This window comes from Eucalyptus grandis, chromosome 2 (genome assembly GCF_016545825.1).
Source record: "Eucalyptus grandis isolate ANBG69807.140 chromosome 2, ASM1654582v1, whole genome shotgun sequence".
In the NCBI taxonomy this organism is placed as follows: Eukaryota; Viridiplantae; Streptophyta; class Magnoliopsida; order Myrtales; family Myrtaceae; genus Eucalyptus; species Eucalyptus grandis.
This window is the reverse complement of record NC_052613.1, coordinates 31378551-31398455: the sequence shown is the minus strand read 5'-3', so window position 1 is coordinate 31398455 and position 19905 is coordinate 31378551. Positions and strand designations below refer to the sequence as shown.

The 19905-nt window shown below is 38.4% G+C and overlaps 2 protein-coding genes across 2 annotated transcripts in view; one reads left to right on the top strand and one right to left on the bottom strand.

Annotated features, from left to right (window-relative positions):
- Nucleotides 1-19905, bottom strand: part of LOC104432342 (39S ribosomal protein L45, mitochondrial) — a 54639-nt gene that overhangs the window by 34160 nt on the left and 574 nt on the right. The gene's annotated exons all lie outside the window — the stretch shown is intronic.
- On the top strand, nucleotides 10883-12662 carry LOC104443863 (E3 ubiquitin-protein ligase ATL6). Its single transcript, XM_010057423.3, is given in 2 exon segments — nucleotides 10883-12121; nucleotides 12124-12662. Coding segments are annotated over 2 exon segments (1233 nt in total). The 5' UTR covers nucleotides 10883-11037; the 3' UTR covers nucleotides 12273-12662.

Sequence of the window (19905 nt, the reverse complement as noted above, 5' to 3'; positions counted from 1 at the left end):
CTCATCGGTCCATGATCTCCTTAAATACTCCTCCACTTCCAAACTACCCGTTGGACAGTATCCCTGGAGAATCGTCTTCCAATATACCCATTGGACAGCTCCAGATCGAGAAGATTTGGTAGCCGTTGAGTGACAAAAGTAGAATCCCAAATTGATTCCGATCGCCCATACAAACGGAATCTTGGTTTCCATAAGTAAAGCTTCTTCGTATAGAAATTTATTGTCTTCAAGATCCAATTGTCAATCAAATAGATTTCGTCAATCAAATCAATCTTGATGTGGAATCCAAACCGGATCACTAGCCGTTATATGATTGGGCTTGAGTTACGTTCTATCGAGTCCGGATGTAAAGTCCGAGAGCAATAGACTTTACAATGCGAAATCAGAGACTTTACAACGGGTCCAACATATGTCTTGCTTCGAACAGATTTAGCTTTAAGGTCTGAACACTATCTCGAATAAGTTCAGCTCCAACATAGAGTCTGTCTTCTGGTTTAGCTTCAAAGATAGAGTCTCGTCTTCTGGTTCATCATTCACGTTCGATGCCCGGAATTTGTCGAGTGAGCAGACTTCGATGTAGAACAGACTTTGACACTAAAGTCTCGCGGTCTTCAGACTTTGAGTCTTGAGTTTGGCAATCTTCGAGACTTTGAGTCTTGAGTCTCGCGGTCTTCGACTTTGACACGTAAGTCTGAAATCTTCAAAATATACTCTGGATATATGTTACGTTCCAGTCTTCCGGCCGTCTTCCGACTTTGATAATATCCTCTACATGTTCTAACATCCGCATGGTCTATTACTCAACCATCAAACATGTTAGTAGCCTTTGATTTATTTTGTCATCTTCAAAATATCATAAGGGATTTCCCTAACAATCTCCCCATTTTTGATGATGACAAAACAATCTCTGAATATGCAGATTTGTAAACACGCTTTTAAAAATATTAATTTAAATCAAAGGATATCATAAGATAGCAAATAGATTGAGCATAACAATATATAGAAAAATAATCGCAGCTCAATATTATGCAATAAATAATATCAACCTAATCAACACATATGCATATTCATATTCTCTCCCCCTTTTTGTCATAATCAAAAAGCGATAACAATGGATTCACGTAGAGAATGATAACAAATATCTTGCATGAATCACAATTTCCAAAAATCAGCTTTTATCGAATATTAAAGATATGCAATATAGCTCACTTTGATTATATCAGCAAATATCCAATAAAAATCACGGATGCATCATAAAATTCACGTACCTTTTTGTCATAATAAAATGATAATATTAATAAGATTTGTTAATGACAAAAGGTAATAAAAGATGCACTAACCGGATTTTTTAGAACAAATTCTGACACATTTACCTTTCCTTCCATTCATAATAAGATCACGATCAATCCAAAAAGTTTTTTCCATAATTGATCAAAGCTCCCCCTCAATTTGTTGCCTTTTTGAGATGATCATGATTCTTTCCTTTTTCTTGGATTTGCTTTCTCCCCCTATGATCATGGCAATATTTGCGAATAGAATTGTTGCTTGTGCACGTTGAACATAATATTTTTCCAGTATTTCATTTGTAGCGACAACACCCGCAACAATCACTTGCATTTTGAAATTCGAGGCAAAATTTATTTTCTTTAACCAAGCTCATCTCGAATTCAACCTTTTGTACGATGCATAAGAGATTTCCTCAATAAGCAAAAATTTTGCACAAGGAATGGAATCTTTGAACTTCCAAAAGATAATATAGAATCTCCAAGATTTTCTGATTGAGTTTTCCAAAATCCATATAGAAGATTCTTTTGTGACCTGCAAATTCTTATATAACAGATAATAATCTTTGCAAAAATGTCACGTAATATATTCATTTGATTTGTGGATCAAACTTGCTAGATATAATATATCTTCTAAGAATATAGCAAGAATATCCATGAATATGCAGTAATATCTTTCGAGATCAAAGAGATTTCTTTGAGCATAAATTTCAGATATGCATTTTGCAAAAGGAAAATAGATATTTTTGTCACGTGCCAAAATTGCAAACCTTATATTTATAACAAAAGATATTTGCAATATAATAAACAATCATCCAAAATTATGATAAATGCACGTAGAAATTTATAAGGCGGGATGAAAAAAATTTCTCTTACCCATGGTATATGTTTCAAATATACCATTGATTAAAAAAATATTACCAATCTTCGCATGAGATTCCTTTCTTATTGCACCAAAATCTGCGTAGATTTGTAATCATTCTTTCCTTATTGAATTTCCTGCAATCAACTCATTTTCTTTTTGGTATCCATCAATTTGGATCCTTCAATGACGTTAGAGCAAAATATATAATCTCCAAATATTCTTTCTTAATTCATCATAACAGAGTACTCAAAGAAAGAATATTATGCATAATGATATTTTGAAAAATAAATTCTCACTTGGTCATAGTACGATAAAAACAGAGAGAATAAAATTCCTTGAGTATCTAAAAATATCTTGCATCATCACGTAAAACAGATTTTCACTTTACAAAATATGATTAAATCTGAGAGTATAAAATTAGACAAAATGATCTGAATTATCTCAAATAATCACACGTACTAAATCAAATCTCAACTCACAAATCACAAAAACAAATCATATGATTCTTTCTTCCATAAAGCAAAATATGATCATTATAAAATCTCAATCAACCAAGGATATATCAAATATGAGAATTATTGCCCAAATCAAATTGAGAATAAAAATATATACATTTCTTACCAAACTCTCTTTCTTCTTTCTTCTTTATATCCTGCAAAAAATGACTCATCTTTTCTTTGGTACCCATTTTTTCTTGGGTCCATGAGAGTTAGAAGAATATGTTGTTTTTACCCAATCTTTCTTGATAGGTCTCCAGACTTTAGGACAATCTTTCTCAAAGTGTTTTGAATCTCCACAATTTGAACATTTGACGTCATTTCCACCAACAAGTTTTACAAACACTTTTTGAAAATAATTTTTGTAAAATGACTTTGGAGGTTTTTGTCGAAGTCTCTCTTTTACTTTAGGAAAATCAATTAAAGAATTATTTTCCTTATTGAAACCAAGTCCTGACTTATTATAGTAAGGAACTTGTTTAGAAAGAATATGCTCTAATGTTTTTGATCCATTTGAAAATCTTGTCGAAATATTTGAAAGTTCTTTCTTCAAAGAATCATTTTCTTTAACAAGCAAATCTCGATTTTCTTTTGTTTGTAGAAAATCTTTTGCAAAATTTCAAAATTTTCTTTTTGAGAAAGATCTTGTTGCCTAAGCCGAGAATTCTCCTTTTTTAGTTCAGAGATCCTTTTAGAGAAAATTTAAGATTTGAACAAAGCTCATTTATATACTTTGAAACTTTGAAAGGAATTGCTGAATGACTTATCTTGATTTCCTCATCGGATTCTGAGTCTGGTTGTGAATCAGACTTTGATTCTGAGTCTGTGTCTGAGTCAGACTTTGATTCTGAGTCTGTGTCTGAGTCAGACTCAGATTCTGAATGTGTCATCAAGCATAGATTTCATTGCTCATCATATTCTTTTAATGTTCTTTTCTGGCCATCCTGCTTGTATTGTCTTCTTTCACTAAACATCCTTCCTTTTCTACTCAGCTTTTTGAATTTCTCGATCATAAAAGCAAGTTCTTCGTCGTCCATGTCATTTTCTGAGTCTGTTTCATCAAAAATAGCATTAGATATTAAAGCAATGGACTTCTTACCTTCGGGATCTTCATCGTTGAGTTGTTCCACTTCGTAGGATTGAAGAGTGTCAATCAATTCATCAACGGAGAGTGGCATAATCTTTTGAGTTTCCCGGATTGAGGTCTTGACATGGTTCCAATCTTTTGAGAGACCTCGCAAGAGTTTGTTGACCTTCATTGGAGAAGAAATAGGTTGACCTTGATATGCTAAACCATTTACAATTTCTGTAAAACGGTTAAACATATCTCCAATTGACTCTCCTTGCTTCATCTTGAAGGATTCATATTTGCCGAGCAGAAAGTTTACTTTTGTCTCTTTTACACGATCGGTCCCTTCATATGTAACATGAAGTTTATCCCAAACTTCTTTTGTTGTTTCACATGAAGAGATTCTATTATATTCAGTAGGAGACAAAACGCAATATAAAAAATAAATTGCTTTCGCATCAAGCGCTTCTCTTTTAGACATCTCCATCCGAGACATAGGAGCGGGGGGTTTGCTTTCTTTGTCTTTGGCATTCTTATTTGATGTAGACACAGCGATGGGGTTGATTCCTCTTTCCACGACATCCCATTGCAAGGGATCTCTGGATCTTAGGAATGCTTTCATTTTGTTCTTCCATACGTCGTATTCCTTTCCATCAAAATATGGTGGCCTTGTGTTGCTTTGCCCTTCTATAAGTCCTGGTGCCAAGATACTAGCCATAAAGAATCTTTAGCTCAAAAGTAAAAACACTTTTATAAACCGAGCACTTGGCTCTGATACCAATTGAGAGTGCTAGTATGAACACCTAGAGGGGGGTGAATAGGTGTTTAAGATAAATCTTGGCAAATATATGCGGAATAAAATAAACTTCAAACAAAGGAGTTAAGAAAGAGAATAAGAACACATAAATTATAGTGGTTCGGCTTAATCCAAGCCTACGTCTACTCTCCCGCACTAACAGCCTTCTTGGTTGGATTCCAATATGCAATCAACAAGAGATTACAACTTTGAGTGCAAACACTTAGTAGATCACACTATCTCACTAAGTCACTCTTTTGGTATTTCTCTCACGATCACAAACGTTTAAGCTCTCCAAAGACAAGTGTATGATCGAAGGTCGCTCAGACTTTGGAATTATAAATTCTACGTTCTGTCTCTTACTTGCTCATTGGTCCATGATCTCCTTAAATACTCCTCCACTTCCAAACTACCCGTTGGATAGTATCCCGGAGAATCGTCTTCCAATATACTCATTGGACAGCTCTGTATCTAGAAGATTTGGTAGCCGTTGAGTGACAAAGGTAGAATCCCAAATTGATTCCGATCGCCCATACAAACGGAATCTTGGTTTCCATAAGTAAAGCTTCTTCGTATAGAAATTTCTTGTCTTCAAGATCCAATCGTCAATCAAATAGATTGAGTTAATCAAATCAATCTTGATGTGGAATCCAAACCAGATCACTAGCCGTTATATGATTGGGCTTGAGTTACGTTCATCGAGTCCGGATGTAAAGTCCGAGAGCAATAGACTTTACAATCTGAGTCCGTAGACTTTACAATGCTGGTCCGAACATATTCTCGCTTCGAACAGATTTAGCTTTAAGGTCTGAACACCGTCCGAATAAGTTCAGCCCAACATAGAGTCCGTCTTCCGGTTCATCATTCACGTTCGCCCGGAATTTGTCGAGTGAGCGACTTCGATGTAGAACAGACTTTGACACTAAAATCTGCGCCTTCGGACTTTGAGTCTTGAGTTTGGCAATCTTCGATTTTGAGTCTTGAGTCCAGGCGGTTTTCAGACTTTAACACGAAGTCTGGAAATCTTCAAAATATACTGACATATGTTACGTTCGGTCTTCCGCCGTCTTCGACTTTGATAATATCCTCTACATGTTCTAACATCTGCATGGTTTATTACTCAACCATCAAACATGTTAGTAGCCTTTGATTTATTTTGTCATATTCAAAACATCATAAGGGATTTCCATAACAATTTTTTCTTTTGTTTATTAGAACACAAAAGACACAGGGGGAGAATAGGCCACTCAACTGGAACTTTCTCATGAGGGTTGTACATGCTTTGCTTCTTTTTAAAATCTATACGAAAATTTTTTAGAGTAGATAAGCGTTTGGCGACAATGATGGAACAAAGATATGAAATAAGTTTGCTTGGATTTAAAGGCAAATTCATATTTGATGGATCTATAAGTTGGTAAGTGATGCATGCCTAAGTGATGAAGTTTTAGAAAATATTTTCCTTGAAAATATTTCAAAAACATTTTCAGGTTTTAGCCGAACACTAAAAAATATTGTCATTTTCCTGGAAAATGGCTTTTGGGAAAATATTTTCCGAAAATGGCCTATTTTTTGCGAAACGAACGGACCCTAAAAGTAAATCCTGACTGTGGGGGAGTTCGCCTTGAGATCATTCATAGAGGTGGACCGAGAAATGCAAAAATTAGTCTGGACGTCATCTAACTGTTACCCAAATAATGAGTTTTCAAGCCCTCTCATATTCTCTCTCTCCCTCTATATATATGCCTAGTCAAGTTCAATGAACCGGTTTGAGATGTGGGCTTTGGGCGGAACCTGTTTTGACTTTCAAATTGAATGTCCCCATGTCAATATTTTGAGCTTCCTTGGACTTCAAGCCTTTGGTAGGTGACCGAATTCAAAAAGGCAACATGGACATTCCTCTTTCCCTTTTTCCCCTTTTTTACTTGTCGTATTAATCAAGTTCACGTAGTCAATGCGAATGTGGTAATGGGTGACCGCACGACCCGAAGAACGAGGGCATTTGTTATTTCAAGTGGTTTGTTGGGTACTCTTCGTGGAAACTGGCTTGGTCTTTTGCGTCAATGAGTAGAAAAGCCATATTGACTATGATAATATATGTAGGATTTTGTTTTTGTCCCCAAAGTATAATATGTTAGAGAATGACAAAATTATGAAGCGTATAATTGTTTCAAACCATGATATAACGAACTAACATAAAAAAAAAAAAAAAAAAATTGAACTCAAGACCTTTTCTTGCAATGTTGTAATGACAATCGAGATACTAAAAGGGATGCTCACGAGAGTCTTCTAAAGTTTTGGTATCATGTTGGATTGAACGTGCCGCCATTTTTTTTAACTACTTTAATCTGTTAGAGAATGATAGACCTTATGCTTGGTATCATAAAGTAAGAACAATCAAATGCAACATGGGCCATTGAGATTTGAAAGTTTGAACTATGGCTGTTGGATTACATGATATTTCATGGAGAAGTTTTTGAGGGAAAAAAAATGTATCTAAGATCCCCTCAAGTCATTGAAATTTAGGTTCCTCCACGTCAAGACTAATAATGAAATGAATTTACCATTCTCTTTCACTTTCCTTTTTTCTTCTTTCGCTTTTCAGCAATGAACAATAAACCTAACTTCTTATCGCGCACAAAGTTGATTTCGTCACTGCCTCCATCGCCACAGTTGCCACCACCTCACCAACCCTTTGCCTCTAGCCGCCATTACTACCATCGATCCGGCAGCTTTCATTTAATTAATCCAAGATTAACTAAGACAACTAAGATGAGGTTGAGATATCTGTCAACTTGAGCTGTACGAGGCATAATTGACTCACTTTTCTATCCTTTGACGTTATTGATAACATCTCATGACGATAACACATTCAATTGCAATGACAGCCTATGCATGGTTCCTTCAATTTTCATTTACGCCTTGCTTGTAGAAAAGCTGCATCGTCTCTCTAGTAGTAAACATTTCTTCATTTCGATGCCAGATAGGTTTCTTGTTCATTTTCTTCAAAAGAAGTCGACATGAAAGGAACTTTTCCCCATGTTGCCGATAAGATATCGAGTTGGAGGATCACGATGTTGTTAAAGGCAAGATGAAAGTGAATCGTTGACTGGATCAAAACAGAGGAGTTACCTACAATCGCGGTCCGTCGATGGAGGAGATCAGCCTAGCGTCTCCGACCGGGTCACGTATCATTCCTCTTGTGGTCTTCTGCTATGCAATACATTATTCCCCGCACTATTGTAACTACTTTGTACAATCTTGGACTGGCTCCTTCAATATAATAAATCCTTTTGTCCACCTAAATAATATTTTTTACATCCAATGTGGAAAGTACATACTAAAATGGCTTATGGTGCTGACGATAAGCTGGCTATTCATGTTTCAAAGAGAAATAAAATAAGCGATAAGCACCCCTTGATAAGGGGCAAGGCATAAAGCATTCTTAAAATAAAGAATTTGGATACACGAACCCGAATGACATAGGGCAAATCTGTAACACAGGTGCTATTGTAATGTTAGGAAGAAAGATGCAACGGCAATGAAAAGTCTCACTTGGCAACTATTAAAGGATCCTTTTTATCATAGCGAATGAAATCTACATGGCCAATACTTTACCCATCTCTATGTAGTCAGATCCTTTAATATATATATACATACAACGGCAATGAAAAGTCTCACTTGGCAACTATTAAAGGATCCTTTTTTATCATAACGAATGGAATCTACATGGTCAATACTTTACCCATCTCTATGTAGTCTCTATGCTTGTGGCTATATATATATATATATATATACACACGTTACATAGATATGATGATCATGAAAAGTATTCTAGGCAAAATACAAAATCGGATTAACACGAACTTTCTTCTCTATTAATGATTTGAAATTTCTAGTGTAGTTATCCAAGTAAAAACTGTACGCACGTCTTAACCCGGCCTAGAGTATAATAATTTACACCATCAATTTACCAGAAAGAAGTCGTTAATCTTTCGAATCTTGCTTATGAGAGTTAATCCTTCACTACCGATTAATTACCTCATTCCAAAAGTTTAACAGATGAAACTCTTCTTCGTAGTCCTAGCGATAGATTTAAAGTACCCAAAAAAAAAAAAAAATTGTCACTTCGGTTTTCTGTCTTTTCTTTTCTCCTTTTAAACTCTATGGCGTCCCCATTTCCTAGCAATGAGTCATCGGCATATTGTGCGGAACAAATCCCTATTAGGTATTTTCTTTGGGAAGGAATTAACTATAAGAGTTAACCCACGATTTGTACTTTCCTTTTGGTTTCTTGCTATACTAGTACCATGGTAGTATAAGGCATCGACTAGTTTATTTGCATTCCGACGCAGCTCTTATCATATACCTTTTGTATCGATGGTTTCATTCCAACTACCCAAAAGGTTGACCCAAGATTTGCGTGTAGTCTTCCTAATTTTTCGAACCCACCAACTTTCCCAAAAGCAGAAAAGTTTGGGAGAGGACCATGAAAATTAGGTATTGCTATGTGGATGATTTCATCGATTGAAAAAAGAGGAATCTACCCGGAAGAGACTGTGTAAATTAATGGGATGGTGGCAGGCTTAATCAGCCTATGCTTTACTATCGATCAAACGTTGATTGTCGCACCTAGGTTGCAGACATTCAATCAATGCTGTTCACCAGCTGAAATTCCAGAACACCACCTACGCAAAGCCAAATCAAGATTGCCCACCACAGGCCAAGGGCAAGTCAAGAAAACTCTTTCAAAGGGGACGAAAACTGGACCATCGAGAACAAGAAAGAAAAAGAGAGAATGTCGTTTTTAAGGTGAATTTGTCATCAATGAGCGACGGCTAAAATGAGGAGGAGCGGGGGGCTCATCTAGCGACCACGACGGCGAACGTGGTCCATAGCAGCGACTATGACTCGATGTTTTGAACGTGGTAAAGTCCAACGCCCTACATCGTCTCCGATGTTTTTGAGTGATCCACAGGGCGTCTACTTGTCGAATCGTGGTGGATTAGAGAATCCACCTACTTCTAGATGGTTTGATCTTGTAGACTTTTCAGGATACTTCCATATCCGCATAGTCAGCCATTATCGTTGATTTAAATTTCTTGAAGGAAAGTTTTTAATTTAATTTTTTTGTGCTTTATAAATGGCCTATGGAGTTTTCGAATTCTTTCTTATCATGGGAAAGGATTCCAAGATAGCTTTTGTTCTAAATAGAGAGAACGAAAGGTGATGACAGAAATATGTACAAAAATCTAATATTTAGAAGGATATATAATGGGACATGCAGTATCCACTATCGAGTGATTATTTAATTCATGAACTTATTTAATTACTCGAATCTTAATAATTCCCGTGTCGATACGTTGCACAAGACCCGGAGTCAGTATAGAAGTATTATATATAATGAAATTGCCAAATTTGACCGCAAGGAGGCTTGCCTTGCGGGCACAACTTTGCATTTCAAATCCACATAACTTTCAACTATGATATCAATTACCATCTAATGAGAGTATTGCAATTGCGTCACCAAGTCTTAAATTTTATCCATAGAAGATACAATCAAGCCCTAAATTTTTGAATCAATTAATCCTAAACACTTTATAAAAAATATGATTAAATCCTAAATTTGTTATTGAAATATTCAATTTAGGGGCGAGGCTATTTTTAAGTGACACGTAAGCAATTTTAGGTATTGCCAAAACTAAGAACTTCCTTCCGACAATGTGCGATCATTCATTTCTTTCTACAATCGATATAGTTATAAGTCCCAAAATGTCGTTTTAAAATACATTATTTCTCATGTTAACAAGTACAACTTGTTCCAGCGAAAGAAAAAAAGTACCAACTTGTTTGAAAAATCGCATGTGAACAGCTTATTGTGAAAAAGAAAAAATAATGAAAAATCTCTTTCTTAAAATAAATGCCGCATATTGATTGGAAAAGGACTATATGAATGGACCCAATAAACTTGGAATACTCAAGCTAATAGACTTTCTAATGTCACCCAAATCCTGACCGTTGCATTAAGCGGAATATTTAATCCACGAAATTTTTTAAAAATAATAAATAAATTAGAGAGGTAGCGGTGATCACAAGTCTGAAAAAGCACCCGATCCTCACTTTGAAAAAAAACGACGAATTATTTTAAAGAGGTCACCTCCAAATTTCTCCATCCTTCGGAACCTTCTGCAGCTTCCTTCCCGGAACCCACGTGGCACGTCATTACTGACCATCCCTCCTTTACATCACTACATACGAAATTGAGACGAAGCTGTTCCCGGGCCCCACCAACCCCAAAATTTCCACATTCTCTCTCTCTCTTGTTTATCGTTTAACACGCCTTCCCCTCTCTCTCTCTCTCTACCTCTCTCTCGTTTATAAGCTCCCGCAATACACTCGCACAGCCCATCACCAACTCTCTCTCTCCCTCTCTCTCTCTCTGTGCGCCGCCGAACGCCGCCGTGGACCGCCGTTCTCTCCGACCCGAGTTAGCACGTACTCCGACTGACCACCTACGTTCCGGTCACAAGATGAGCTCCTCCGGGAATCTGTCCTCCTCGCGGTCGTCGCTCGTGCTCGTGCTGCTGCTGTGGTCGTGCGCTTCTTCCACGCCGTTCGCCGCCGCGCAGGCCAACCCTCCGCCCGACAGCGAGAACCCGTACAACTACACGCGCTTCAGCCCCTCCATGGCGGTGATCATCGTCGTCCTCATTGCCGCCCTCTTCTTCATGGCCTTCTTCTCCATCTACATCCGCCACTGCTCCGACGCCAACTCCGCCAGCATCCGCCCCGGAGGCGGGGTGGTCGGGACTGGCCGGTCGCGGCGCGGCGGCGCCTCCCGCGGCCTCGACCCGGCCGTCATCGCGACGTTCCCGACGCTCGTCTACGCCGACGTGAAGGGCCTCAAGATCGGGAAGGGCGCGCTGGAGTGCGCGGTGTGCCTGAACGAGTTCCAGGACGACGAGACGCTCCGGCTGATCCCCAAGTGCGACCACGTGTTCCACCCGGAGTGCGTCGACGCGTGGCTGGCCTCTCACACGACCTGCCCGGTGTGCCGCGCGAATTTGGTGCCGCAGCCCGGCGAGGGTCCGTTCGAGCTACCTGAGTTGACTCGCCGGTCGGAGCTCGCCGGAGAAGACGAAGAGAATCAGAATCGGGACGGGGATCTGGAGCGAGCGATCGCAACGTTGGAGCGCGAAGACGCCGACGAAGTCGAAGTCGAAGTCGCGGTTGACCGTCAAGCGGCCGAGCCGCCACCCGAAGCGGCGGATCCGAGCAAGACGCTGAACCGGAACCGTACGCGCGGCGGGTCGCGATCCAGCAGGATGGCGTGGAGGCTCCTATTCCCGCGGTCTCACTCGACCGGGCACTCGCTGGTCCAACCGGGGGAAGACACGGAGCGGTTCAAGCTGAGGTTGCCGGCCGAGGTGAGGAAGCAGATCATGAACCGGCAGCTGAACCGGGCGATGAGCATGGTGGTGTTGCCACGGGAAAGCAGCTCGCGGCGGGGCTATCGGGCCGGAGCTGGAGAAGGGAGCAGTAGGTTCGGCAGGCACTTCAGCTTCCGGCGGTTGGACCGGTCCGAGCCTGGAGCTAAGTCGGACCGGTGGTTCTTCGGGAGGGTCCGCCGCTGTTCTCGAGAGCATCGTCATTGAGGTCGCCAAGGGTGGCAGCAGCCAGTGACGACGGAGGAAGCGTGGGTTCTCGGCGGAGCAGGATGGAGGCCGCTGAATCGAGCGGTGCGCCACTTCGCCCGCCGGTTTAATTGCCTCTGAGCTCCATTCTTTTTCCCACTACCGGAGCTGCACCGGTGACGGCTTTGCCAACTTGTAAAATGCCGATTCTTTAGTATTTTTCCTTCTTTTTTTTCGTTTTTATATTTTCATTTTCTTTATTTTCCTTTTTTATGTTCTTTACATAGTGCCCCAGAAGTATGGCTAACTGCCAAGTTAATGAAAAGAAGACTAGGTTTCTCCCGTAAACATGTGACATTGATACAGCTGAGCTGAAGCTAAGCTTGAACTAGTCTAGTTTTCGAGTTTCAACCTTTTATAATTGTTTGTGACGAGATTATGTTTGGGGTCACATCAAGGTACTTTGGAAATCACTAATTCAGTTATTGTTTTGCATAATTAATTGAACAATTATGGTGGACCGACCAAAGAACTATTTTGGCTTCATTCTTGAAAGAATGTTGACATTAACACCTTGCTAGCACATATTAAGGTCATATGTGAACCTTCCTTTTCCTATGGAAAATTGTCCAAAATATCATAAATATATCGTATGACATCTGATATAGTTCTATATCCATTTGACTAATTTAATCATAAACCTTTTGATGATGATTTATTAATGTGGTTATTTTGATCAATTTTGGTTAGAAATTATTGACATGATAGTCTATTCAGCATTTGTCATCCTATGAGAATGATTTTTATCATTGTTTTCTAAAATTCCTTTCTTTGCTTTTGTTTCATATTTCCTTTCATCAATATCCCGGCCTCGGTAATGGGTGGCTGAGGTTGTGAAGCCCCTTGAGGTCGGTGAGGGCGATCCTCGCCTGTGGTCAACAATTGGCTTTGGTAATAGGAAAAAGAAATATTAAAAAAAGAAAAAAAACTTAGAAATTTTAAAAAGAATTGCAAAAATTGTCTACATTAATACCGGCGGTGTCACGTAAGACAGTTAATGTTTACGTTAATGATTTTCAGTTAAAATTGATTGGAATGATTATATTGTCAATAGTTAAAAAGTTAAAAATTAAATTTGTTAAATTAAAAGGTTTATGATTAAATTAGTCATCATAAAACTTTTTGAACAATTATCCCTCCTCTCCTTGACTGTGCCACATTATGTATTTCGCAATAGTACTCTTACATAAAATTATGATTTTTATTTGTGGCCATATAGTGGGCATTTAGCTTCGTTTAGTCTCTTCAAAGGTTTTCCCAAATAGTTCAAAGAGAAACGGAGAAGATAGACCGAGTCTCGGCCGCGTTGTTGAACGGGTCAAGAGGCATCAGTCGTTCGGACAACATGTTGATGACGGAGAGATCTTGATTTCGTCTTCAACTTTCCTCTGCCTTTCTTTCTCTGAAATTTCACGGATGCATTAATTTCATTATTTTCGCATTCGTTGAGTAAAAGCCAAGCTTCTCCTGGTACCCTGTTCTTATTATATCTCTATCGCAATATCCATCATTTTATAATTGTCTTTCTCGCCGGGGTCGATATTCCTATGAGATATCGTTTTGGGACCATTTGCAATTTATCGCAAGATTTAAGGAGGCGGCCAGACCAAGGTGCATTTAATTGAATTCGGCCATGATGTGACCAAAGGTACGTAGCTTTCAATTCTTTTGACTCTTTCATGCCTACTATTCAAACGATGTCGAAGTTTCGTAGCGGCACCGACGGCTTCCTGAGGTACAGCTATAAAGATTACCGCCGTGCCAATCTCTAGGATGAAAAGTGGAGAGGCGGCCACATACGCCACAAGATGGTTTGCTCGTTCTCTTTTTCCTAAGGAAAATTGCTCCCAAATTTTTGATAAGATTATAGAGACTCTATCTAGGTTTCTAAGGTTCTAGGGTTTTGGTTTTCTATAAGGAGTTCGTAACATTTCGCGCTGTGTCCCTTTCTTTTGCACAACCTGTTAAGTAACATTCAGGACCTACCATCAGTCTATGACCGTTTTCCTCATCAAGAAATGATCGAATTAAAATTCAGAGCCTTTATGTGTATCAAAACATGTAGAGTTCTCTATCGGCATTATTAATTGAGTTAAAATTTTGAAATCTGAAATATTGTCCGATGACAAAAGCATCACTGGGACCCTTTTGTGAGGAGAAGATAAATGTGATGGTGTGATAAGAATCGGTACTCAATTTGCTGGGGCCGCTTCCATCTACCTTTCGATGGAGTTTTCACTGCTGTCACCATCATCGCCCACAACTGCACATGGACAAGTCTCCATTGACCTTCAAGAAAATTCACTCAGCTATCTTTCATTTTCTATGTTCTTTATTACCTTCACTATTAGTTTAATGGAAAGGCAAGTTAACTCTCCATTTCCATCTTCTAGTCCTTCCAAGTGAAACGTTGTCATTTTGAAAGTTTCTTCGTTGCATGACTTTTATGAGTTATAATATTGAAAGTACAAACAAATATTTTCACTCTATTTATTTGGTGAAAATGAATGATGTAGAATATATTTTTCCAAAAATTATATATTGTACCACTTAAAATAATTAGATAATGAAAAATATTTTCATTATGACAATAATTTATACTCAAATAATTTAGTTGACAACAAATTTATTTTTTGTTTATTCGTTTTTGTAAGTGATACAAATGGCTATTTTAAAGAAAATATATTTCAAATTATTCGTTTTTATAAAACAAACGGTGTTATCTAAGTATATCTAAACAACCAAGTTTTCCCTTCTAAGCTAAGAAAGTTTCAGTATAATTTGTTGACGGAAAATGCATGTGACAAGTACATCCCGGATGAGGAAGTATTTTATGCATCTGGATAATCTTTGTTGCCAGCGTGATATATAAGTAACACTAGTCAATCATATTTTATGGGAACAAATTCACAGCTGTGCTCCTTTTTATCAACCAACTAAATATTTCAAACGTGGCCTTTTTCATTTATTTACTCATTGATTTCCAGGGCTTTTCTCTTTATCTTTTTGTACCCGACAGCAGTGGCACTGAGAATATGATTCAAGCGCTTTTCTTGCTAGTTCGGACCAACGAACGAATCCCATCACAATGATAATCCTTAAAACAAGTGTGGCCTTAAATCTTTGTGTGGTCTGTATTGATTGCATGTGACCCTTTTATGAAAGATAAGGCGCCCACCATTCTTGACTTGAGGGGCACGCGATTTTGGATTTATTCAATGCCCCCTTTTTTTTTTTTGTTTATTTATAAATTTGAGAAGTGCATTTTAAATTTGTCCTTAGTTGTGGAACAGCAATACTCATTCCGTCTCCCCGCTTCGAAATTCATCTTGCTGAAATCGATTTTGGAGCTTACCTTAAAAGGCTCTGTTTCTTGATTGTTCTACCATGAGATGGTCCCCTGTCTGTTATTGCTTTTCCAGAACACATATCATGCACTTCTTGTGAAGTAGGTGACTTCTTTTAAGCTTAGTCTGAATCCTCTGAGGTAGTTTTACATGCTAGCAATTTTATAGGCAGATCTTATATTTGTGGGTCGGATGAGAGAAACTCTTTGTAGAGTGGGGTTCTTTTGTGATTTAACGGCTCACAAAATGTAACTTTTACCTTTTCTATTATACTAGACAAAAAAAAAAAAAAATTGTATGACAAGTATATAAAGTGACCGAACTACAATAGGTTTGACAGTTTGATTTGGAACCATACATAAGAGTCATCTTATTTAGACAAATAAAAAGAAAAAAGAAAAGAAAAAGAGAGTCATCTCATCAGCATGCATGTAATGTTTTAGGGAAAATTGTCAAAAAGTCCTAAATATATTTAATTGTAACCAATTCAACTCACAAACATTTCAATCATGCCAATTAGTCATAAACATTTTGAGAATTTACCAATTTAATCCTAACCCTTTTAAGAAATTAACAATATAGTCATTTTCGACTAACTTTGAATGGATCATTGACATGGCAGTTCAATCTATGCCCACTATCCTACACGATGCAACTGATATGGAATAGTCCGTGTTGACGTGGATAATCTTTTTTTTTTATAAATATTTTGAATTTTTTACTAACTATTTTCTTTTATTTTTTTTCTTTTTACTTTTTATCTTCATAAGGTTGGCAAGGTCACAGGCCACTAAGCAAGACCATTAGGCAAGGGTTGGCAATCCTCACCGATCTTTGGGTGAGGACCACAAAGCCCTCGCTAGTCACAGGCAAGGACTTAGGCAAGCGTTTGGGACACCCTCATTGGCCATAGTTGCCAAATCTAGCAAAAGCCACAACACAATGAAGGCAAGTTAGGGTCGTGATGCCCTTGCTGTGGCCTACGAAGGTCGTGGGGGCCTTAGCTAGTGGACATGTTAGTCCTACGAAGAAAAAGGAGAAAGAAAAAAAGGAAAAATAAATAATAAAAGATAATTTTTTTTTTTAAAAATAAATAAACAATAGTCCATGTAAGCAATATCTACATCGCTTGGGATGGCCAACATTGACTGGACCATATTAGCTATTTCTAATCAAAATTAGTTGGAAAGACTATATCGGCAATTTATTAAAATATTTAAAATTAAATTAATAAATTATCAAAATGTTTACGACTAAATTGGCACGTGATCACCGAATAATAGGTTTAAAACTAAACTAGCACTATTGAAAGGTTTATAATTAAATTGGTCAAGAAACAATAGACTTAGTTATTTTTGGACAATTTTCCCAAAATTTTGGATGGGAGAGAATGTAGCAATTTATAGGAGTAAAATGTCTATGATTTTCTAGCCTGAGTTAAGTACAAATTTAATTTTTTTAAGTTTTATTATTTGTAAGATTCAATCCTCTAACTTTTATTTTGTGTAATCAAGTCATCTATTTTTCTTGACTTGTGCGATTTGGCCATCTAACTTTTATGCACGCAACCCAGTAATGCAACTTTTTATTTTATTTTATTTTATTTGTGCAATCAAGTGTTTCTCTTACACATCTTAATTAATACCGTCAAATTAGGGTTTCTTTCTTCTAATCTCCCAATTTCTTTTTTGTTGCTACGATGCTCATTTTGTGCCATATTAGTAACGGTTCCATGTTCCACCACATCAACAATGCCTCCTCATTAATCACTTTGGTGAAAGTACGGCTTCCCTTTTATATGACTTATCAATTAGTGGTAGCCAACGCATCATGAATTAATATCCACAGAAAGATTACCTATTGCAGGGGAGGAGGAAATTGTTGTCCGTAGGGCTGCTCCATAATTTGTGAAGAATGGCGTAAGAGGATGAAGCAGCATCCTGGCCTTGCTGTGCTAGGATCCGCGTGTAATCGGATGACCACTCTCGTTACGTGGTTGAGCCGAGAGGGATGGTGAGGTTTTCATCAATAATCTGCAAGTCGAAATTCGCATGGAGGATGCCTTCATTCCACAAGTCTATAAGCCACATGTCCTCCCGAATTTCAACAGTAGATCCATTTGCAAAGCTACGCAGAATATGAGGAAGCTAACAAGTTTCTTCCCACCCAGGAGACTCCTTTATCCCCAAGAACGTCTGTTTGCCCAGTGCTGCTTGCTGTAAAATATAACTGGGGTGATGAACTTCTTTTAACAATTTGACTCCATGGAGAATTAGCATCAGCATATAGCCTCCTCCAAGGCTGTTTAGCTAGCACAGCGTCGTTGAAGGATACGAGTTGCCTACTCCACATCTAATAAGAACCTCTTTCCCTGCGCTTCTCAACATTTTCTCCTTCCAAATCTCTCCAGTTTTGAGCCGTCTATTGCAAGCACCAAGAATACATTTCTCTCTTTGATTGACCTCGACCATACAGACTCCCCGAGTGCTTTCTTATGCTTTACAGAGACAATTTTTACTGTTCAGGGCATGTCTACTATGGAACAAAGATCCTTAGATTTATTCAAGTTGACAGCTTGACTTGATGCTTGGCAATATCGCAGATCACGGCGTTCCACAGTTGTTTCTTCAGAAAAAATATTGAATCATTGCCCACTAGGGAGGAGGTGAGAGAGTGTAGGGTCATGGGACTGTTTTGATGCCGTTTAGATCATCACCATTAACAGCCTCAGAAATAAAAATGGATAACATGCCTGCAATGCGTAATGCAAGTGTCACGACGCATTGCATTACCCAACAGACCCATTTGTCATTAAAGCCCATCTGTTTTAAACACGTATCCAAAAAATCCACTCTATTCTATCGTATCTGTGCATGTCAAGCTTGAGCATTCCTTCGGAATTTTTTTCCATCGTTTCCGCATCCTCAAGTAATAGAGCACTTCTCGCACGAAAAAAAAACTGTTGTCTTGAATTTCGCAGCCTTTAAGAAAGGCACCCTGCATCCAGGATACGATGCTTTTTCGCTAGGGATTTCAATCGATTAGCCAAAATTTCAAAATAGATTTTATACACAAACTTGTTCATGCTGATGGGGGCAAAGCTGGGAAAAGTTTTCTGGGTTGGGAGCTTTGGGGACGTGTGTTATGTGCGTACCAAAACACAACTTCTCTGATTGTCGATCAATTCTTTTGAAAAAAATAAAATAAACCATTCAAGTCGTCTAGCGAAGGGCTCTGGTACTCCCGAGCGCAAAAACTATAACTGTGACCTTATTGGGTATCAGTCTTGTGCCAACAGCTCAAATTACAAGTCCATTGAGCCTGCGACACGTATCGCAAGTGAGCACCAATGTTAGATGAAGTTTTAAATTTCATGGGCGACCTCCCTCTTATTCCAAATATATTCCAGATACTCTCTCTCCCCCTCCCTCCCTCCATGCTCAGCCCTTGCACACTCTCCCTCTCTTAGCGCTCAGCCCTTACTTTTTATGTTAAATTATGTTTCGAGTTTAAGCGTTCGCAAAACGCGATTCGCTTGGATGTTTTCGGTCAACAGAAGCTTTGCTGTGACTCTTGAAGATTTACAAATGAGGAAATAAAATAGAATAAAAGAAAAAGGGAGCAAAATTTTCTTCTTTTCTGTGGAAGCTTGCTGAAGGTTGTTATTCAGGTGGGGCTCAAAAGTCAAGTGGGCACACGCACACACACAATATTCACGCCTGAGTTTCCTTTCCGTTTTGATGGAAATTAAAGGGTGGCCTCTCCACGTGAAACATAAGGTGGTGGGCCCAAAAGTCAAGACTTTGACTTTTGGGCACAGGCATATAAAAGGGACGTCGAGCCCTACGTAGAAAAAGAAGCCGCCGATGCTCTACGTAAGTAGAGAAAGGAAAGAGGAGCCGCAAGCCGCACAAGTTAAGCTGATGAGAGCCACGCGAGTTTTTGTTTCGAACTTGAACGCGCGATAATTTTTGTCTCGTGAGTTTATGTTCAAGTGGGTTGTTTATTTATAAACATTTTGGATTTGGGTTGAATTTAAGTGTAGGAAATACTCGAGTGTGTAAGTGATTGTAAACTCTGATTCTCCAATTATAGTTGATTATTTGCTGCTAGCTCTTCTCGTGAACGTATGTACTAATATTCGGATCGAACCACGTAAATTTCTAGTGTTCTTATTTTTTTCGTTTATTTCTCTGACGATTTCGTATTGACGTAAATTGCAAGATTCTGTCGTTTCCACATATTATATTCTAACAATTGGTATCGAGCTTGGTTGGGATTAGATTTCTTGATTGTGATTTAGAGCTTTTGCTTGTTTGATTATTATTTGGAAATTTTGTTACTGCAATTATGTTTG